The sequence below is a fragment of the Raphanus sativus genome, unplaced genomic scaffold, assembly GCF_000801105.2.
Source record: "Raphanus sativus cultivar WK10039 unplaced genomic scaffold, ASM80110v3 Scaffold1376, whole genome shotgun sequence".
Lineage (NCBI taxonomy): Eukaryota > Viridiplantae > Streptophyta > Magnoliopsida > Brassicales > Brassicaceae > Raphanus > Raphanus sativus.
This window is the reverse complement of record NW_026616688.1, coordinates 1-22,639: the sequence shown is the minus strand read 5'-3', so window position 1 is coordinate 22,639 and position 22,639 is coordinate 1. Positions and strand designations below refer to the sequence as shown.

Genomic DNA, 22,639 nt, shown 5'->3' with positions numbered 1-22,639 from the left:
TCACTGATCACAACTCTTGGAACTCCAACCTTGGAAGATAATACTCTTGAACATGTTGGTCACCACTCTAGCATCATTGGTGGGACTAGCAATAGCTTCCACCCACTTTGAGACATAGTCAACAGCCACAAGAATGTACTTGTTCCCATATGATGAAGGAAATGGTCCCATGAAGTCAATACCCCACACATCAAAGACCTCAACTTCTAGAATAGGATTTTGAGGCATCTCATTCCTCTTGGTGATGTTTCCTCTTCTTTGGCATGAATCACACTTGGAGACAAAGTCTTGTGTGTCTTTGAACATATGTGGCCACCAGAATCCAGCTTGTAACACTTTTGCTACAGTCTTGAAAGTAGCAAAGTGGCCTCCATAGGATGATCCATGACATTGTGTGAGGATCCCATCTATCTCTTCATTGGCAACCACTCTCCTATACAGCTGATCCTTGCAGAGAGTGTAGAGATAAGGCTCATCCCAGTAGTACCTCTTCACGTCTTTGTAGAACTTTTTCTTGGCATAGCCCACAAGATTCAAAGGTTCTTTTCCTGTGGCTAGATAGTTCACCAAATCAGCATACCAAGGTTCCTTCTCTTCAGTTGCCTTCACTTCCTCAAGCTTTCTACCAGTGTCACAAACTGCCATTACTGCTCCAATAGCCATGATTTGCTCCTCTGGAAGTCCCTCATCAATAGGTACTCCACACTCCACCTTCAGCCTGGACAAGTGATCAGCTACACCATTCTCAACTCCTGGCTTATCTCTGATCTCCAAATCAAACTCCTGAAGCAATAGGATCCACCTCAAAAGTCTTGGTTTTGCATCTTTCTTGGCTAGAAGATGTCTCAAAGCAGCATGATCAGTGTAGACAATAACCTTAGATCCCACCAAGTAGCTTCTGAACTTCTCAAAGGCAAAGACAATGGCTAGCATTTCCTTTTCTGTGGTGGCATACCTCATTTGAGCTTCATTCATGGTCTGGCTTGCATAGTAGATCACATGAGTTTTTCCATTCTTCTTCTGCCCTAGTACAGCTCCCACAGCATAATCACTAGCATCACACATGATCTCAAAGGGGAGATCCCAATCAGGTGGTTGGACTATGGGGGCACTGATGAGTTCATTTTTCAGCTTCTTGAAGGCCTCAAGACACTCTACTTCAAAGCTGAAAGTGGCTTCCTTACAAAGCAACCTGGTCAATGGTCTAGTGATCATGGAGAAGTCTTTGATGAACCTCCTGTAGAAACCAGCATGTCCAAGAAAACTTCTGATATCTTTCACTGTCTTGGGTGGAGGCAAACTGACCATAACCTCAATCTTAGCCTTGTCCACTTCAATTCCCTTCTCTGAAATCTTGTGCCCAAGCACAATCCCTTCTTTGACCATGAAGTGGCACTTCTCCCAGTTCAGCACAAGGTTGGTGTCTTCACATCTCTGTAGGACCCTGCACAAATTTGACAAACAAGCAGAGAACGAAGATCCATAGACAGAGAAATCATCCATAAACACCTCCACAACATCCTCAATAAGATCAGAGAAAATTGACATCATGCACCTTTGAAAGGTGGCTGGAGCATTACATAGTCCAAATGGCATTCTTCGATATGCGAAGGTACCATAAGGACATGTGAATGTCGTTTTCTCTTGATCATGGGGATGTATGGGGATTTGGAAGAAACCAGAATACCCATCAAGAAAACAATAGAATGGATGATTAGCAAGTCTCTCAAGCATCTGATCAATAAATGGCAATGGAAAATGATCTTTTCGAGATGCAGAGTTCAGTTTTCTGTAATCAATACACATTCTATGACCTGTGACAGTTCTTGTTGGTATCAATTCATCTTTGTCGTTTTTAATCACAGTGATTCCACCTTTCTTTGGGACAACATGCACAGGAGATACCCATTTTGAATCAGAGATAGGGTAAATAACCCCAGCATCTAAGAGCTTAAGAATCTCCTTCTTTACAACATCCTTCAGGTTAGGATTTAACCTTCTTTGATGCTCGATAGAAGTCATTGATTCATCCTCTAGATGTATCCTATGCATGCACAAAGATGGTGAAATTCCTTTGATGTCATCAAGTGAGTAACCTATTGCTTTTCTAAACCTTTTAAGTGTTTTCAAAAGTTCAGACAATTCAGTTTCAGTAAGTTCACTACTCACAATGACAGGGTAGGTTTCATTGGGACCAAGAAATGCATACCTTACACCATGGGGAAGAGGTTTTAGTTCCACCTTAGGTGCCTTGAGCTCACTCCAGTCATCTTGCTGGATGTCTTCATGTTGAGTGACTGCAGCCTCTTGATGAACCTTCTGTGGCAACTCCTCAAACTGATCCTTGCCATTAAATCCCTTGTGTGAATCCAGCATCAGTCCATATGCAGTACTAGCCAGGTTCGCAACCACTTCATCATCTCTCTCAATGGTAAGGGCATGCTGTAAAGGATCCTCTATTGATAGCTCTTCAAGGAGCTCATCAGCAAGAGCATCCATCTCATCTATGTAGAAGATTTGTGCCTGCATGACTGGTCTCTTCATCACCTCCTTGATGTCAAAATGGAGAATGTTCCCTTTACCCAAATGGAGATCGATCTTGCCTTCTTTCACATTAACAATAGCTCCTGCTGTGGCTAAGAAAGGTCTACCAAGGATCAAGGGGTCTTGAGCTTCTTCACCCATCTCAAGCACCACAAAGTCTGTAGGGATCTCACAGCTTCCTACCATCACTGGAAGGTCTTCTAAGATACCAACAGGGTACTTCACCGAACGATCAGCTAACACCAGAGAAAGTCTACACTTCTTGTACTGAGTGAAACCAAGCTTCTTAGCAACAGACAAAGGCATCAAGCTCACACTAGCTCCCAAATCACAGAGACACTTCTCAAACATCATAGGTCCAAGAGTACAAGGAAGTGTGAAGCATCCTGGATCCTCTAGCTTTTTTGGAACATCAAGCCTCTGAATTATGGCATTGCACTCATGAGTGAGAATCATCATACCTTCCATCTCTTTCTTCTTTGATGCCACGACATCTTTCAGGAACTTGCTGTATTGAGGAACCAGCATGAAAGCATCAATGATTGGCATTGTGATCTGAACCTCACTCATCTGCTTTTCAAAAAGAGCTTTGTACTTCTCCAGCAACTGCTTCTTGAACCTACCAGGGAATGGAAGTTTGGGTTCATAAGGAGGAGGGACAAAAGCATTCTCCTTTGCTGGAGGAACAACTTCACCATCCTTTACAGTCTTCTTCTCCTCTCCAACCTTTCCTTTGCCCTTAGCTTCCACAATCTTCTCCAAGACCTCATCATTAGTCTTCTCATCAACAATAACCACCTCATCATCTATGTTGATGGCCACCCCCTCACCTAGTTTCTCAGCATCCTTGGTGAGAGTTCTAGGAGGTAACTCCTTACCACTCCTAAGTGTGATAGCTTTGGCATCCTTGGGATTCTGCTCAGGTTTTCCAGGTAGGGAGCCTTGTTGGCGATTTTGCTGAGTGTTCATGGAAGCAAATTGGTTCTCCAAAGCTCTGAACTTGTTGTTGAGATCATTGTAGCTCCCATCAATCTTGTTGTGAAGGTTTTTCAGCTCATAACTAACATGCTTCTCACTTCTAGTCTGTGACTCCAAGATTTTTTTCAGGAGTGCATCAGTGCTGCTCTCTTGGGGTGTAGAGCTAGATGGAGCAGGCTGCTGTTGAGAAGAGGGCTGCCCTTGGTTGGAAAAACCAGGAGGAGGGTTTTGCTTTTGCTGATAGCCACCTTGGTGGTTGTTCCTAGGCTGGTATCCATTCTGCTGGTTGTTAGAATAAGGTCTCTGCTGATAGTTGTTGTACTGAAAGTTTGGCTCCTTCTTGTACCAAGTACCATTGTTGTTGATAAAACACAGCTCTTCCTGACCTTCCAGAACATCAACCTCATTGACAGCAGCTGGTATCTCTTGCTGTGGATTACCAACAAAGTTCATCTGAGCTTGAGAAGCTTTATCAGCAATGAGGATGTCAATCTTGTCTTGCAAAGCTTTTATCTCTTTTCTTGTTTGCTTGTCTGCGGACCTATCAGCTCTGTCATGATCCCCACTGTAGACAGCATCACTCTTGACCATGTTCTCAACAAGTTTCCCTGCCTCTTCTTCTGTTCTGTCCAAGAAGTTCCCATTACTTGCAGTATCCAATCTTGCTCTGTACTCAGGTAAGGCCCCTCTGTAGAATGTGCTAAGCAAGCTTCCCTTGTTGAAACCATGGTGTGGGCATTGAGCTAGGTAGCCATTGAACCTTTCTCAGGCTTCACTGAATCCTTCCAAGTTCTTCTGCTTGAATCCGGAAATCTCATTCCTGTAGTCAGCTGTCTTGGAAGTAGAGAAAAATTTCTCTAGGAAAGCTTTCTTGCAGTCATCCCAAGTGGTGATTGAGCTGCTTGGTAGAGACTTCTCCCACTGACGTGCTTTGTCCCCCAAAGAGAAAGGGAAAAGCTTGAGCTTGAAAGCATCCTCTGATACACCATTGGTTTTGGATAGACCACAGTATCTATCAAAACTGTCCAAGTGGTCAAATGGGTTCTCTGCAGCCAGGCCATGAAACTTGTTGTTCTCAATCTGGTTCAGCAACCCTGACTTGATCTCGAAGTTGTTTGCTGCCCCGGCAACGGCGCCAATTTGATGTTAGGAGTTTTGAGGCTCCTAAGTCAAATGATAGTAATGTGGAAGTAAAATGTCGAACCAGTTCTGAGGGATTTCAAGCACTAAGAATGCAAGCACTTACTTAATCTAAATGCAACAAATGATTTAAAATGATTTCAGAATCAAGTAACTACTATGATGATAAGATAGAAATAAGAAGCAGTAAATGAATGACTTGCTTAAATATGATAAAAGAGAACTCATGGGCACAGGAACATGATTTCGGGTGATCAAGTATCAAACAAGGATGACAAAATGATGAAACAAACATACAACCTTAAGCCTAAACACGATCCTAAGCAAGCTCTATATCTAGATGAATGCTCATTTGCTAACACATCTCAAACATCAAATCTCTTTGGCTGAATGATATGAAAGCAATCAGTAAGAACATGTTTATTAGCTATCCTAACACTCTTAACAACAAATGTCTTTGGCAAGATGCATTAAGAGCCTAGCAGAGTTGTCTCAGACATTTCAACAAACACCTTTTGGGTGGGAAATGTCTAGAGAACAACTTTCGAATGATCAAATCGAAAGAGGCAATAAGAACACTCTACTAGCAAGGCTTGAGATTGATCTACACTAAAAACATCCTTGATCTAACCTAATCACCCTAATCTCCCTAACCCATGAATTCAAAAGGGAACTACTCACTAATCTTCATGTTAAACCTTAAACCCATACTGGATTTCAGATTAAACATGTAGATAAACACAGGAATTCAAATAGAAAATCAATAACAAGAGAACAATGAATCCAAAAGATGAACTTTCCAAGAGTATTTTGTGGTTTTCTCTTCAACAAAAGATAATCTGCCCAAAAGTGGCTACAATCAGTCTTAAACTTAGGTTTTCAGAGTGCCAAAACGACATAAGTAATTGCAAAAAGGTCCTTGAACTAAAAAGAAATTGCAAATAAGAAACACGCAGCGACCTCCGCAGGTCGCTCCAGCACGTCGCTCTGGCCCTTGGGAGCGACCTCGGATGGTCGCTGCGAGGGGTCGCTCCGGGGTGTTTTCTTCATCTTCGAGTCACGTAAAGCCGAGCGACTTGGAGTGGTCGCTCTAGCTTTGGTCGTCAAGGTCGCTCCGGCTGGAGCGAGGTCTAACAGCGACCTCTGTAGGTCGCTCCAGCCTCTTCTCGTCCAATCATCCTCCTTTTCACACCTTTTGAGCTCCAAATGCATCCCAATGTCTCCAAAAGCTCCATAAAATGCTCCAATACCTGATAGGGACTCATGTATGCAAAATGCAACCTAAACAAGGCTAGAATCTAACCTACATGATGAAAATGCATGAAAAAGAATGGGTGAAACAATGCAATTATGCAAGACATCATTAATGTACTTGAACAAATACTTAATAGAACCAGCTTGATTGCACCACTCCACATTTATGTGAGCTCTATAACGTAGAGATAGCTTCTTGTTATACGGAATAACATACCGGTTATCACACTTAAACCCATTCTTCTCTACATAATTGTCTGATCTCTCACGCCTTCTGTAAATAGGAAACCCTTCCTTATTGATTGTGGTGTTTGCAGCAAACGATTTTGGGTATGACTTTGAACACAATCCATTCTCCATACATGGAGAATTCATATTTGCAGCTCCACAAGGACCATGAATCATCATATCTTTAATCACTTCATAGAGTTCTGGCTCTTCAACCTTGTTCGGTATTTCTGCACATATAATCTTGTCAATGTCGTCTGTATTGGGAAGCTTGGAGGTGGGCTGAAGAAATAAGAGTATGTGAGCATGGGGTAGGCCACATTTTGAAACTCGATAGTATACATTGATGTCACAAAAAAAAATTATTATTAAAAAATTTTAGATTACAAGTAAAATAGGAATAGGAAACGAATTTAGACTTACATGCCACAGTCTTCCCTAGCATATTCTTTCTGGTTAAATCGTCCATCAATGATTCAAGTTTCATCTTGAAAAGCCTGCAAATAATGTCTGGCCTATCCTCAGCTTTTAACTTCCTTTTCTTCAGATACCTTGTGGTCTCTGGCCATTTTGGATTACAAGTAAAAGTAATGAAGAGATCTGGAAATCCAAAATGCTTACATATAGTCATAGCATCCAAGTAGTTGTTTTTCATATATCTAGGACTCCCCACAAAAGAAGCTGGCAAAATGAATTCTGATCCTTGCTCATTCATATCCGTCATTCCAGCATTTTCTGACTCTTTTATTGAATCATAACTATCAGACCGCAGAGTTGACTGGTTAAACTTTAGATAGCGCAAGCGGTTTGATTCAATAGTTGTGAAAGCATCAACGATGAATTGCTGAAAGAGTCGTCTACCATGTAGGAGACAATGCGATTCATCCTTACGTTCATGAAGTCGAAAAGCAAAGAACTGCCTCATACTGATATTAGGCTTTTTAAGTTTTTTTTGATGCTGCTACACCTTTCTTAATACCCAGTCGGAAACCATCTTCTCCATAAGTAAACAGTAGAGGGTATTGCAAAGCTAGATAAGAAGCATGAATCTCGTTAATCCGTTTAAGCTTGCCAGATTGTTGTTGAAGAACAATATCCCTGTTATCCATATCTAGATTAAAATCACCAGGTATGAGTGCAGCAACTTCAGTAGCCGTAGGAGTATTATAAGTTCTTCCATCCGTTAAGCGGTCACTCACAATTCGCATATGAAACGCATCATCAGGATCTGCCTTAAAGCGATCTTTAGCTGATCTGAACTGCTTCACATAAGGATTAACTTCATTTAACATCTTCACCAAAATGTCAATAATCTCATCCTTCAGCTTGCCTTTCTTTTTTGCTTTGAACTTGACTTTTCCTTTGCTGTTTGAAATGAACCAAAAAACATCAGAAATCAATAAATATAATAAAATAGAGTTTTGGAATGAGTTATGGTGTACTATATTAGGACCAGACATATTTTACGGTACCTGAGACAGTTAGCCCTGTTTTGAATTTCATTTTCGGTGTCCACTATATATAGCTGACCAAACTTGGCATCGTTTCCATCATTAGGGCGTAGACTTCCCATTAGATGATAATTTTCCCCTTGAAGCTGAAACATAGAAGGCCCTTTGCCCTGTGGAACTGATCTCTCAACTTTTCCCCCAAGTAAAGTAAATGAGAAAGCCATGTTGTAAGCCCTCAAGTTATTTTGGAAATGCTTGCTTAATTGGTCATCTCCTTCCATCAGATTTTTAAGCACCTCTGGTGGTTCTTTTAGCAGTGGCAACTGAACTTGACCTTGCAAACAACATAGTGAAAATGTAGGTGTAGACGTATTTCTACGTCTGTTTAACCTTTCACCATACCAAAATATTGCGCCACAATGAGTACATGAGTGATCAGGATCCCCCTCGTCAAGATATTCTGGTCATGTGTAAAATATTTTAAAAAATAAACATATTTAATAACTTGTAAATTAGAGAAAATAAAAACAGACAGAAAAGTAAACATGAATATAACCTTCTTCTTTTGGTTTAGTTAGAACCTTCGTTGAGCTCTGTGAACGTTTTTGGCATCGTTCCAAAAATGATTTCATAGAAAATGGTGCTGGACGATATGGATCAGTGTCAGGAGTAGCATGAACCTCGACAATGTCTAGTTCATTTTCACTGTCTGAAGTTTCTTGAGAACTACAATCGAAATCAAGCTCACCTTCTACATCAGAGATACCTAAAGCACAATCATCAAAAAACATAGTAAATATTTTTTCATTACGTATAACTTTAGCTAAGCACAAAACGTAGTGATTGGTACCTCCAACAAAATCCTCATTAAGCATTTCGTCATCCTCATCGATATCACCATTTATGTTTGTTGGTGCTTCTTCGTTTTCATTCGAGAATGAATGTGAAATATTGGTAATATCATTCAAAACAGAGCGTGGTGGCTTTCTTTTTCTCTTTGAGTTCTGGATCCCAGGTTTTGTAGTTTGAGAATTTCTAGTGATTGACACTGTCCAAAAAAGATTTTACATTATTAAACCGTAATCATGAAGGAAACTGAATTACAAAAGACTGCATTTTTTAACTGACAATGTATTAGAAAAACTTACAATTAGCATTAGTCAAACAACTTCTTTGAACTGATGAACTTGATGGTTGATTTAGAGTCAAATCCACCCATTTTTCAGTATCACAGAGACACAAAATTGTGATGTTAGAACAATTTTTAGTAACAATAAATTTGTTTAACTAATGAATTTTATCACAGCAGGTTTACCAAACAGACGGACTGGAGCAGTAGATGGTGTCTGAGGTGACGCTAGGTTACGATCCTGTGCCCCATTCAATGCAGCATAGGTGGTAGACGACTGTGAGGATTCGATGCTCTGGTTAACCCTATGGAAAACTGATGTCAATGGCACAGTAAAACCCGACCCAACTGGAATAGGAACAAAGGATGCCGGGATTCTCTGTATTCCTGAAGCAGAACCTGTAGGAAGATTTTCTTTTCCTTGGGCACGACCTCCTCTTTTTCGTTTCATGATCTACGAGCAAAAGTACTTCAATAGCAGAGATTATTTTCTCGGCTTGGGGGCAGTAGAAACAAAATGGCTAGTTTTTAGGGTGTGAGAATTTCTTTAACGTAGATAGGTTAAAGATTTATTTGTTAATAAAGGTAACTCAATATCTTTGTGAAGATAGATTGCTATATTTTCATTTAATGACATAGGATTAATATAAAAAAAATGGAGCCAGCGAAAACAAAATGGATTTTTTCTTTAGTGTAGATACGTTATAGAAAGGTTAATAAAAATGTTATAGACTTAATAAATCATTGATTAATATGAAAAAAAATTGTATATTATATGCAGGATTTGCTTTATGGGCGTGCGTTGACAAAGAATAATATAGGAGGGACAAAGCCAATTATTTTCAGACATTGTTTCCCACTCGTCAAATTCTAATAAGGTATGCAATCCGTAACATCCATTTTAGCATACAGTTGATAGATTTTATGAGGATATGCGAACATTAGAATGTTAAGTTGTTTGGTTAGTTTAGTTTGATGGATTTGATTGTTCATTTGGTCATATAAAGTAGATGCATAATATTGTTAAAAGAAATAAAAGCCAAAACCAAATATAACATTATTGGAAGTTCAAACCGAAAACAAAAACATTAAACTGAAAACTGAAAAGCAAAGAACAAATGAAAACATTATTCAATGGTAAAACCAAAAACCAAAATACTGAAATCAAAGAAAAAAAGGAAAAACATCAGATTCGGCAGCATAAAATTTCTTCTACACTAATCAGTCTTAGGGTTTTCAGTCTTGATTGTGGCAGTGCAGATCTTCTTCGACGTAGATGTTATGTCTGGAAGATCATTGTCACTTTCCTTTCTTTTTGAGTATGGAGTTGCACAATCTACTGAGGATGTATGACTGTCACCATCCAACAACAGAACCTACAATGTAGAGAAATTATAATAAAGTAGTTGCAACAACAGTAATTTAGTTCACATAATTAAGAATATAGTATTGTCAAAATAACTTACCCCACCAGAAGACATACTGGATGAACCACCTTCTATAAGGGACACTGGCTCAGATCCAGTTTCAATTTTCTGAATAATATCTCCAGACCAGACCTTAGAAACCGTATAGCTCTCGGATCCGTTTTCAGAAGATTCAATTCCAAAACAGAAAGATTTGACAACCAAATCGATTATTGGTTGAGGCAAAATTTCAGGATCTTCGATCTGAAAAAGGTGTATTTAGTAAATACATGAAACAATTATCTAAAAGTTTTAAAGATAGAAATGTACATCATCATAAGAACCGTCCCAAAGGTCAGGCGCCTGAAAACCAATGAGTTCCTGAGCAATAGTGCCAAGCACCACCAGTTTACATTTTCCGATATCATCTTCAGCAATCAAATGCAGTTTGAATCTGTAGCAATGCACATTAGTTATATATTATCACTGTTATGAAAAATATAAAATAAGTAAAGGATGATTTTAAAAGATAAAAAATCTTACTTTGGGAACACCTTAGAAACATTAGCTTTGCAAATCGCACAGCGGAACAAAGGTTTAGCTGCTCTACTGATTCTAGTTACTATTTTCCCACATTTCTTACATGCAAATAGTACCAGGCCCAATCAGTATCAATTGCTTCAATTGAACAAACGATCTTAACATTCTCGAGCTACAATGGACAAATGGTAAATCATTACTTTAAAGCAGCAAGTATAATTGTCACCTTATATAATTAAGTGTTATTTTTTAAAAAACAAACCTGGGTAGTCTCATGTAACTCCGAAATCATGATGATACCTACATCATCCCAATCATCAATGGCTGGTTTTGCATCGTTTGGGTCAACAACAGCAAGAGGAAGTACTCCATCTTTGAGCCTGATATATTGAAAATAGAAAATTTAAAGTCTATATACCAATTGAATTGAAAAACTGTATAAATATAAAGATTAATGGGATAATTACTTTTCTTTGAACTCCATAGCCTCATGCATTGTTGGATTCAGATCCAATAGAGAGGCAGCAAATGCATTTGTTATTTGAACTTGACCTATGCAATTTATTTACAAATTTAAATTCGAACAGAATAATGATTTCCTAAATAAGGTAAGATGAAAGTTATTTATAAGGAGAATTCATACCTTGAAATTCACTTATCTTAGCAAATCGTATTAATCAAACAATGTCATCACCATTTGCTTTTTCAAGATGTTCTTCAATCCTTTCAGCATAAGATCCCCACAAACAACACGCCAATTCATGGCCACTGAATAAAAATTTGAAATCATTAAATTTAAATAAAATCAATCATAAATAGACATTAAAATAAATATTAATTAACTTAACTACCTGTTGTCTCGTAAGCGAAACTGAATCCTTTTTCGATCCTCATTTTGGACTTGGATGATCTGAACTCCACCAATCTCTGTTGCTTGCCCTAAGATTTCTGTGAAATATTAAAAACCATGTTAGTTAAAAGTTTTAATAAAGTAGATAAAATAGAAATAAATATAAGATGAAAAGTATATACCAATTAGACAGTGAGTATCAAGACTTCCACCCAAAATTTCTTCAAAACTCGATAGAGCCAAGAAGCTGCTATCATCATTATGATTTGAGTCTGTGAAAACAGTATCGTTAATGATATTCATCTTATAGCTCAATTTGGTTGGCTTGAACTTGCCACCGGTTCCACTAATCTTCATGTTCTCAATAACCTTCCATTTCCCAAGAGGAAGGCTACGTTGAACACGCTTGATGTAAGATCTCTTGCATGAGCATTGAATTTTATTAACCTAAAAACAACAAACGATTCAATAAAGAAAGAAACTTATAAAAAAAACTTAAGAAAAACGATAGTAAAAGTTATAGAACTAACAGTGATATCAGCTAAAACCATTTCTAAGCTGTCATCAGCATAAGGTGGGTTTTGTATCCATGAGTGAATTAGTTTCACTTGAACACGCCACTTATCCTTATATGGCTTGAGATCGCTGATCAAATGGAAAACTTTATTAGCAGACATGATTTTTCTGAGACGGTAAAGAAAAAAGTGTGAAGAGTATGTGTTGACGTTGCTACTAATATATAGTGGAGACCTAAAACCCTAGAGTAGAAAAAATATCTTAACCACCTCTGCAAGCAATAATACGCTTTCATTAATTAGAAGAATATTCTGTTAATGGCGATTTAGATTATATAGCATAGAATATAGGAAAGACGCATATTTAGTTGTTATGATTTGCGGTTTTGTGTTGTTAATATATTCGAATTAAATTGACATTCTAAATATATAGGATTACGAATAGGAAAGCGATGATTGTGTGGTTGTTGAGCATTAAAAGTGATTTATTGTGATTGTTTATAGTATGTTTCGATTTCACCATAGAAATAGGAAAGATTGTGATATTTTGGCTTCTTATGCTTAAATTTCGGATCCAATTAAATATTTGAAATCATTATTGTTTGAATTCGATAATCAAGTTACACATATTGTAGACAATATGTTTAAGTTGAATTTTAATTTATACCCTAAGAAGCTTAAGAAGTCCATCCATTGGTTGTAATTTTTCCCTAAAAACATATTTTATATTATTTAGTTCATATAAATCAGATAAAAAATACAATTACAATGAGCCATCTCTGTGTTTCATATTGATCGATTGGTTTGTCAATATATGCATTACGGACTCTTCTTTGTAGGTTTTTCAAATTTTCTTTTGAGGTGATAATATATAAAGTTGACCAAAAATTTATGTTTGTTTCTGTTAGGTAAAGGAGAAGAAAGTATGATTGTCATGTTGTCATATTTCGGAGAGAGAATGACTGGATGTGGAGGAAATTCATGCGATTTTTTAGTTACAATTAGTCATATTTGGAAAACATTTATTAGGTGGAAAAGACAATGAATTATTTCGTGTAGTTTATTAAATAGTCAGTGGCCTTTAGGCGTAAATATTGTACAACTTGTAGGGTAAGTCTATATGTGTATTTCTGTTTTAATAAAGTAGATAGTATGTGCAGAATGTACTATTATATATGTACGATAAATGCTATATGCTGAGTTTATAATTCGATATATGGCGAGATTCCATATAAATGTTGTGTATAGGTGGCCTAGCTAGAAAAGCTAGAGGATCTCCTAGCCAGAGAGCTTAATAAGTTATCTAGCTGGCCAATGCCGTTGGCCAACTGTCAAATTTTTTAGTTTCCTGTAAGTATTAATATATTTTTTTATTCTCACAAGAATAAAATTAATGGTATGTAGATTCTTAATGATTCTAATGATGTAACAACATTTTGGATATTAACAGTTTTAATGAAACTTATTTTTCATTAAAATGCAGAAAAAATCTTGTAGTACATTTATTGAAACTATATAAATTTTGTTTTGAATAATTCTTTTCGTTGAGAATATAAAGTTGAAATAACATTTCACTAACAAAATTTTATACAGTAAAATTATAAAACATAATCCAAATAAGATTATATAAATAGTTATAAAATTGATCTTAAATAATTATAAAAGTTCTTCAAATCATTTTATAACTTAATGCTCAATTAATGATATATTAACTAATTATTTAGAATATAAATAGAAATTATAGAAAATTTTACTCTGAGAAAATGAATAACTTTAATATTTTGGTTTTAATTATTTCTTATTTATAAGTTAATTATTACCTTGATAGTTATTAAAATATATTTTCAATATTTGAAATTTATTATTTTGGAAAATGTTGATTTATATTTGTTTCAAAAAGACATCAGTCTTAAAATTCATTTTGGACATATTTTTAATTAACTATAATTGTTGACTCAAACAATATTGTGAACGAAATATTATAATTATAATAGCATGTCAACAAAAAGATGAATTTGGTTTATTGAAAAGTTGATAATTTATGTGTGTCCTTACTCCTATACAGTGTGGGAGAGCTTGGCAAGGAGACTTGTTGGAAATAGCATAAACCCTGATTGGCAATGGACATTTCAGCGTCTACAGAGTATGAGGCCATTGGAAGTAGATACTATACTGGCGAAGCTTCTGTTGCAGACCACAATCTATCACATTTGGAGAGAAAGGAATGCAAGACGTCATCAGCAAAGTAGAGTTTCCACTGATCATATGCGTCGGCGCATTGATAAGGCAGTGCGAAACATAATCACTTCACTTAAGTACAAGTTTGATCACAAATATGGAGGATTATTCAGAAGATGGTTCCAGCTTATCTCTTATTGAAGGAATAATTTTTTTTTCTTTACTTGCTTACCGGAAATAAAAATAGAGTAGTCTTCTTATGTACATAACATTCTTTTTGATTGATCAATAAATTTGAAATTTCATCAAAAAGTGTATATTTGTGTTATCCACTCACTCTAAACAAAATGTAACAACAATATTGACAATTGATATAATCAAAAGAATATGAAGCCTAATTATCAACTTCGTGTGATGGTTAATAACATGTTTTCTGTATTTTGATATTCATTAGACATTTGTTTTTATTTAAGAAATTTAGGTTTGATTCACTCATTCGCAGATGATAAATATTTATGGAGGAAACAAGGGAAGGTTGAGGAAAATAGACAATAAATCAATTGTTGAGAAAATACAAGTGAATAAGAAACTATACAATTTAATGTAAATTATTAAATTAATAGTTACCTAAAAGAACCTAACAAAAATGTCGTCTGGACCTCCTGTAAGTCGTCTGGACCTTCTGGAAGTCGTATTGTCATGTCCCCGATCCTAGATAGGATCGGCCGGATGGACCATGGTGCGAGGTGGTGCACCAAATCAGGTCAGATGACCTATGGCAAAGCGTATCATGGTCCAGGAAGTGGGTTAAGGGTATCAGGAGGCTGAAACTTAACCAAGGCAAGAAAGGTTCAAGCTCAAGAGAGCTGGACAAGGGTTTAGGCAGCTGGCCGGAGTGGGAAACAAGATCAGGCAGCTAGGTGAAGTGTGGGGAAGCTCACAGTAGCTCACAAGAGTTCAGGTCAGCTCCAGTAGCTGGAGTGTTAGCTCATTCAGCTGGGTACACTAGTGGTCAGCTCATCTCAGCTTGGAGGAGTGTTATGGGTTGAGATGGTGTGACCGGACCATGGGCGGTTATGATCCGGTTAGATGGTGGTGCGGTCCGATGGGACCAGGAGTGTTTGGTGGTGCAGCCAAGCACTTGGCAATGTGCCAAGGGTTGATGATCGATGCAAGGGAGCAGTTGGAGGGCAGTTGAGAGGCGGTTGGGCCGAAAGGATGTGTTGGTTCCATTGGTGGCCATTCGGCCAATCACTCCCACCCGTTCGCCCAAAGACAGTTACCATTGTCTTTCTCTATAAATAGAGACCTTGGGCATCGATATTTGTCATCAGACAAATAGGGGAAACTCTGCCAAAATTGCCAGAGAATCCAAGAGAGAAAGAGACCGGCGGTTTGCTTGTTTGGCCGCTTGAGTGTGGTGCTGATTTGTTCTTGACCGGCGACCAAGGAAGAGTTGCAGGAAGGAACCAAGTGAAGATGGATACAAGAGGAACCGAGAAGGCTAGTGGGAAGGAACAGAACCCATCGTCGGCCACTCCTAAGGTTAGTGATGCTAACCACTTACCATCGCCAAGACCAATGGTCCGGATGGATGATCCGCATGGTCCAAGTGATGTTGGTTGCATCCGTTTTCCCTCCTATGTCAATCTATCTCTTTTCTTATATATTCTGATGTTGTCCATGAGTTTAGACTCATTGACAGGCCGCCAAGACATGGTTAGATCAGAGTAATCTCTCCATGGCCTTGGTTGGGCATGTATGGTCGGATCTCTTACTTCTAGTTGAGGTTTGGGGATTCCGACTTGAAATATCTCTTAATGGGGATTTATCATGAATTATCATGGTCCAAGGATAATTTTATATCATTATTTTAGAGGTGGTCAGTTATGGCCATAAGGGCTGTTCTAGGTCGAGATCGGTATGGTCAAGATCTGTTCTGAGAAATCTGACTTGACCATTCTCTTAGTTGTGATTTATCATGGTTTTTATTTAGTTTCTGGAGACCTTTCCGAGTGGGTCAGTTTTGGGACAGAGATTCATCCTAAGTGACCTAACCATGCATTTGATAGACTTGTTGCTAGGATATCGGTTTGATTGTGTATTTGATGGGATTTATATGATTGCAGGATCTGGTCAGGATCGTGGGAAAGCCAAGGAGCTGTGAAGACTCAAGCCAAGGATGGATGTGTGATGTGTGTGTGTTTAGATAGTTGGACTTATGATTAGCCTATTGTGCAAACTGATTGATATTACTACATTGTATGGATCACATGGTTTATATTAATAAAATGAATGTTTATCTTAGCTTCCGCATTGTGTACTGATTGCATATGAACCTCAGATCACTTGAAAATGACTTAGAAAATTATGGACCTAAACCGGCCAATTGCACTTAGATGATTAGGTTAAGGCTGCGGACTGGTTGGGTCAAGGGATCCAGGTTCGGGTCTGGACCTCCTGGAAGTCATCTGGATCTCCTGGAAGTCTTCTGGACCTCCTGGAAGTCGTATGGACCTCTTGTAAGTCGTCTGGACCTCTTGGAAGTTGTCTGGATCTCCTAGAAGTCTTCTGGACCTCCTGGAAATCGTCTGGACCTCCTGGAAGTCGTCTGGACTTCCTGTAAGTCGTCTGGACTTCCTAGAAGTCGTCTGGACTTCCTGGAAGTCTTCTGGACCTCCTGGAAGTCGTTTGGACCTCTTGGAAGTCTTCTGAACCTCCTGGAAGTCGTCTGGACCTCCTGTAAGTCGTCTGGACCTCCTGGAAGTCGTCTGGACCTCCTGGAAGTCGTCCCAGAAGTCTTCCAGATCTGAAAAACCTGCATATCCAGATCTGAAAAATCTGCACATCCAAAAACGTTCAAATGGCTTAAAAACATAGAAAATGAGTGGAAGATTAGATAGACATACTTTTATAGAACACACAACGTACATATCCAAGTGGAAGTTGAGAACCATCTGATTAAAAACCTGCCAAAAAGATAGATATTCAGAAAGACATGAGACAAAACTGAAAAATTCATATAAAATTTGGTGTTTTCAAGTCTAAGAGATTTGAGTGGCTTTGGAAATTATTAGTTTGAGAAAAATGTAAGAACTTTATGCAACAAAAAGTTACAAAATGAAAAAAAAATGAGACATAAAAATACATATCTAAAATTAATAGATATACCTTTAAATGAGTGGAAGATGAGAATCATGTGATGAAAAACCTGCAAAAACAAGATAAATTAGTGAGAAAGACATGAGACAAAAACAATCAATTTATATAAAGCTTGGTGTTTATAAGTTCAAAGAGATTAGAGAGAGGTTTGAGAGTTTTAGAATGATGAACATTACATTTTTGTTGCAGTCATTTGAGAAGAGGAGATATAATGTGTAAATTTTTCTTTATATAGGGAGAAAAAAATCCAATTAGGTTAAATATTTTAGATTCAGAAGCCTTTCAAGTAAGTCTTCTGAATTGAAGACTTCAATATTTTTAGCGGGAAACTCAAATATTTTTAGCGGGAAACTAAATATTTTTAGCGAGAAACTAAATACTTTCACTCATCTATGTTGAAAACAATTCACTTTTATTGTATCTTAATTTGTATCACTTGTAACATATGTTAATTACATGATTTTAAATTTTCACTTATCAAAATATTTTTTTACAAATTTTATAAATTATTTTTAAGATCAACTATACCAGAAGACTTTCAAGTAAGTCGTCTCGTCCAGAAGACTTACTTGTAAGTCGTCTCGTCTAGAAGACTTACTTGTAAGTCGTCCAGTCGTCTAGAAGACTTACTTGTAAGTCGTCTAGTCGTCTAAAAGACTTACTTGTAAGTCGTCCAGACCCTAAATTTAACCCCTAAATTAAATTGACTAAAATTAACTATCTAAACACGTTATAAAATCAAATTAAACTTGCTTAGTGTTTACTATACACAGAAATAAACACATTTTGGTAAAATTCATATTTTTCAAAAATACTTTTATGCTTTCCAAAATCCAACCCTAAGAACACATACAATACTACAACATATGTTGGCAAAACCTAAACCAAAAAATATCATGACTCACTACTTTCACTCATCTATGTTGAAAACAATTCACTTTTGTTATATTTTAATTTATAACACTTTTAACATATCTTAATTACATGATTTCAATTTTTCACTTATCAAAATATTTTTTAAAAAATTTATAAATTAATTTTAAGATTAACTATACCAGACGACTTACTGGGGTTAAAAACGTAAAAAAATGTTTTTTTTTGTTTGGTCACAAAGGGTTGGTTGTAATTTCAATAGCCTTTTAAGTTATTTTTGCATTTGATTCAAGTTTGGGTATACTTTTGCATTTGAAATCAAATTGTGAGTCATATTTGGCAATTTTTCCTAATAATAATATGAGATAGAATAATAATAATAAATAACTAGTATTCATATCTGTAATTGACTTGGCATAGTTTAGACACCAGAGACCGCGTAATATACTGCTAGTATACCACCGTAGTACTTCCACTGCATCACTTCCCAAAGTTGATATACGTCCACAACATTTCGATGCTTTTGTCTTCTCTTCTGCCATATATATTCCATAAGAAGAAAACAATAGTATGTGCAGAATGTACTACTATATATGTACGATAAATGCTATCTGCTGAGTTTATAATTCGATATATGGCGGGATTCCATATAAATGTTGTGTATAGGTGGCCTAGCTAGAAAAGCTAGAGGATCTCCTAGCCAGAGAGCTTAATAAGTTATCTAGCTGGCCAATGCCGTTGGCCAATATATATGCAGGGAAGTTTACTAAATGTTTTAGTTAACGCGTTGATTACTTTGTAACCATGGACAGGGCCGGCCCTGAAATCTCGTGGACTGAAAGCGGTAAAGAGGGAATTTACAAATTTAGGGGCTTAAATTTTTTTTTTATAAATTTGGGGGAGGTTTATATCCATATAAATTTTTTCAAAAATTTTGGGGACCTGAGACGAATTTTTGGTTAGGTTTGGCACAGGGCCGGCCCTGACCATGGATACCATACCAGTGGAATATCTTCTTCTGTTTGATCAAATATAAAATACAAACTTATGTGAAAAAAAAAGAAGAGAAAACTCGTAATCGTCCCCTCACTCTTAAAAAGGAAGATGAACAATTTTTCCTTTTTAAGTACGAGTTATGGCTAATTACATGGTACATGATGAATTGACTGATGTGGAATCGAACAAACATCGAATCGTATTTTACATGAGGTAAACTTTGGTCCGGATGTGACTCTCCTGTTAAGTTATGCATGGAAAGTGCAATACCCACAAAAACTGCAATATTTTATTTGGCAAGTAATTAAGGGGATAACTCCAGTTACAAAAACATTACGATCCCGAGGTATAGTAGGAGATCAAAGATGTAGTTTATGTGGCGCTGAGGAAGAAACTATTAATCATGTTATTTTTGAATGTCCACCGGCTCTACAAACATGGGCTCTGTCGTTGATACCTTCAGCCCCAGGTCTCTTTCCGAGAGCTTCATTGTTCTCTAATATGGATTATATTTTTTGGAGATTACCGAAAGATTATGACTTTGGTTTCTTTCCATGGATTATGTGGTATATTTGGAAGAATCGGAACAATAAGATTTATACTAACAAAGTAATGGATCCACCGGAAATTCTTCGAATAGCCAAGGTAGAAGCAGCGGTGTGGGCGGAGGCCCAGTTGACGATCCCTACTCAGCTTTCAACCAATACTTCATGCTTGGAGTGGATGTCGATGGATTCTTTGAGGATTTGCTTTATTGATGGAGCATGGAGAGCACAAGACAAATTCTCAGGACAGGGGTGGTTATACAAAAAGATTGGATCAACTGAGAAGTTGATGGGAGCAACGAACCTCCGAAGAAGCTTATCTGCTTTGCATGCCGAATGCGAGGCTTTGATATGGGCGATGGAGTGCATAAAGACTCTTAATTTCTCAGACGTGGTATTCGCTACAGACTGTTCTCAACTGGTGAAGATGGTGTCATCACCTGGAGAGTGGCCGGCATTTGCTACACATTTGGAGGAGTTCGAGCGCAGTAAGATTTTCTTCCCTTCCTTCAAGATTCGACGTATTCCAAGGGCGCACAACTTAGTGGCGGACAAGCTAGCACGTGGTGCCAGATGTTCCCCTTCTGCTATGTTTTATGTCGATTATATGCCTCCGGTTTGATTCTCCGAATCAGCTGAGCATAGATCATAGTTAGTTTTTGATGTTGTTAAAAAAAAAAAAAAAAATCTTACCAGGCCCAGTGGGCCAATCTCATAAAGTTTAGAAAAAGACTTGTCCAAGTCTTTCTTCTTCTACGTATTGTGTGGGCTTGACTATTCCCCCTAGTACTACAGCGTGGCTCGAGCAGCCACCAACTGTTACAGTTCTTCTATGCTTACGACCATGCGCACGTGGCACTATTGATCCGTGTTGGTTTGGATTTTGTCAGTTTGACCACCATAAACAGTCATCCACTATCAGTTCCCATTCATCCGTATATTGAGAGGGTAATGTATTTTGCTTTACAGTTATTATCGTCAAACGACACCGTTTCTGAACGTCCTTCCCTGACAAAATGAAACGGTGAAGCAAGGAAACTTCAGACAAGCTGTCTTTTTTTTTCTTCCCCTTTCCCGATTGTGTGTTGTCTTTTTAGTTCTTTTCCATTTTCGCCGGGAATTATCAACGACCACTTTTTGTTCAAAGCTTACAGTATAACGCCTCCCCCTCCTACTCTCTCTCTCTCTCTCTCTCTCTCTCTCTCTCTCTCTCTCTCTCTCTCTCTCTCTTTCCCCCAAAGATCTGATCTCCTTTTCCCCCAAACCCTAATCTCAAAATCAGAGATTTCTAGCGTTTCATCTTCTGAATCACAAAAATCAGAGATTCAATTATCCGTTTCTCTTGATTCCAAATTTAGTAACTTTCCCCTCAAATTCTCAATTGTCATGATCATGTTTCCTTAAATGTGGTAGATCGAGGAGGGAGGGGTGTGTGCATGAGGATTTGGTGTTGTTTCCATTGCTTCACCACCGACGAGGAAGAAGAAAAAGAGAACAACGGCGGAGTTTCCAGTAGACTGAAACAATCGGCCATGGATAACAACAAAGGTGGAGACTTTGTCGATTTCGATCTAAACGAGAGGGAGTTAGGAGTCGCAGACGAACGCTTTGCGGCTGTGTGAAGAGACAGGTGCTGAATTGGAGCGAGTATGGTCATCTGAGATTCGGTCCCATCATCATTTGGTTCAGGGAGAGAGTAGCAATGTGGCTGATGTTGTAGTAGTAGTAGTAGCTGAGGATTGTACTATGGAGGAAGCTGATCACGATTCTTACCATAAACGTGCTAAAGTGTACTCTGGACTTGCGTGAGCTCTCTCACTCCTTTCACCACTTTGATAGTGGATCGAAAGTTTCGATTTTTAATCCTTTTTACTGTTATTTTGTTTGTAGTGAGAGCCGATCAGCTTCAGGGATATCTTCAGATGCTGGAAACTCTGGTTCGTCAGTGGAGAGAACTGTCAGTTTTGGCGTTGCGTCTTCATCTCGGACAGATACTGATATGTTCTGCCAGAATTTCATCTTGAATTACACTGGTCAGAAAGATGGGAAGAAAGATGATGGAGATGACAACGGTTCCTCAGATGCAGAAGATTTTGAAGTTCACATTGATCTGACTGATGACCTCTTACACATGGTACACATTTTTTTCGCAGTTTAAGATAAATTTGTAGTTATCCTATTCGTTATTTTTTTAGTAATTTTTTTTTCCCTTCAGGTATTCTCGTTCTTGAATCACATCGACCTCTGTCGCTCTGCTATGGTATGTCGTCAGTGAGAGTAGCTAGTGCTCATGAGGAATTTTGGAAGGTCTTGAACTTTGAGAATATGAGGATCTCTATCGAGCAATGTAAGTTTATTTGGCATACACTGTTAAAGGTGTCTTTTCGTTTACTAATCCATAACTGGATGGCATTAGTATACATAGATAATATATAACCTTTTTGGTTGCCTTGTGTGCAGTTGAAGACATGTGTCATCGCTATCCCAACGCCACTGAAGTGAATGTTTATGGCGCTCCTGCTGTTAACGCTCTGGCTATGAAAGCAGTTACCATTTGAGGTATCTGCCTCAAATATTGACTTCATAAGAATAAGTCTTTATGTATATATATCCCCATTACACAATGCTTTTCGCCCTGTTTCAGAAATTTGGAGGTCTTAATCATAGGAAAAGGTCATATCAGTGAAAACTTTTTTCCAGGCATTGGAGGAGTGTAATATGCTGAGAAGCGTGACTGTAAACGAGGCTATTCTAGGAAATGGTGCTCAGGAAATAGACTTGAGTCATGATCGGCTACGTGAACTTAAAATTACAAAATGCCGAGTCATGCGTTTGTCTCTCAGGTGAAGT

At 37.8% G+C, this 22,639-nt stretch overlaps 3 protein-coding genes and 1 non-coding gene across 4 annotated transcripts; 3 read left to right on the top strand and 1 right to left on the bottom strand.

Annotated features, from left to right (window-relative positions):
* The first annotated feature begins 4,243 nt into the window (after nucleotides 1-4,243).
* Nucleotides 4,244-4,351, top strand: LOC130504143 (small nucleolar RNA R71). Its single transcript, XR_008941151.1, has one exon. It is a non-coding gene; the product is annotated as a small nucleolar RNA R71 (small nucleolar RNA).
* A 5,590-nt stretch (nucleotides 4,352-9,941) lies between these two features.
* On the bottom strand, nucleotides 9,942-12,197 carry LOC130504142 (uncharacterized). The gene is made up of 11 exons (XM_056998735.1): nucleotides 12,051-12,197; nucleotides 11,703-11,967; nucleotides 11,522-11,618; nucleotides 11,365-11,438; nucleotides 11,138-11,222; nucleotides 10,933-11,050; nucleotides 10,774-10,842; nucleotides 10,674-10,684; nucleotides 10,461-10,584; nucleotides 10,191-10,394; nucleotides 9,942-10,100 (listed from the first exon to the last, which is right to left on the bottom strand). The coding sequence occupies exons 1-11, from the start codon at nucleotides 12,195-12,197 to the stop codon at nucleotides 9,942-9,944; spliced, it is 1,353 nt and encodes a 450-aa protein (XP_056854715.1).
* Nucleotides 12,198-20,793: 8,596 nt separating this feature from the next.
* LOC130504141 (F-box/LRR-repeat protein 15-like) lies at nucleotides 20,794-22,345 on the top strand. The gene is made up of 4 exons (XM_056998734.1): nucleotides 20,794-21,594; nucleotides 21,680-21,923; nucleotides 22,005-22,136; nucleotides 22,250-22,345. Exons 1-3 carry the CDS (start codon nucleotides 21,536-21,538, stop codon nucleotides 22,062-22,064), a joined length of 363 nt encoding a protein of 120 aa, XP_056854714.1. The 5' UTR covers nucleotides 20,794-21,535; the 3' UTR covers nucleotides 22,065-22,136; nucleotides 22,250-22,345.
* Nucleotides 22,346-22,433: 88 nt separating this feature from the next.
* On the top strand, nucleotides 22,434-22,632 carry LOC130504140 (F-box/LRR-repeat protein 15; the record flags this gene model as incomplete). The annotated part of the gene is given in 1 exon segment (XM_056998733.1): nucleotides 22,434-22,632. A coding segment is annotated over 1 exon segment (125 nt), but the record flags the coding sequence as incomplete, so codon positions are not given.
* Between the last annotated feature and the right edge of the window lie 7 nt (nucleotides 22,633-22,639).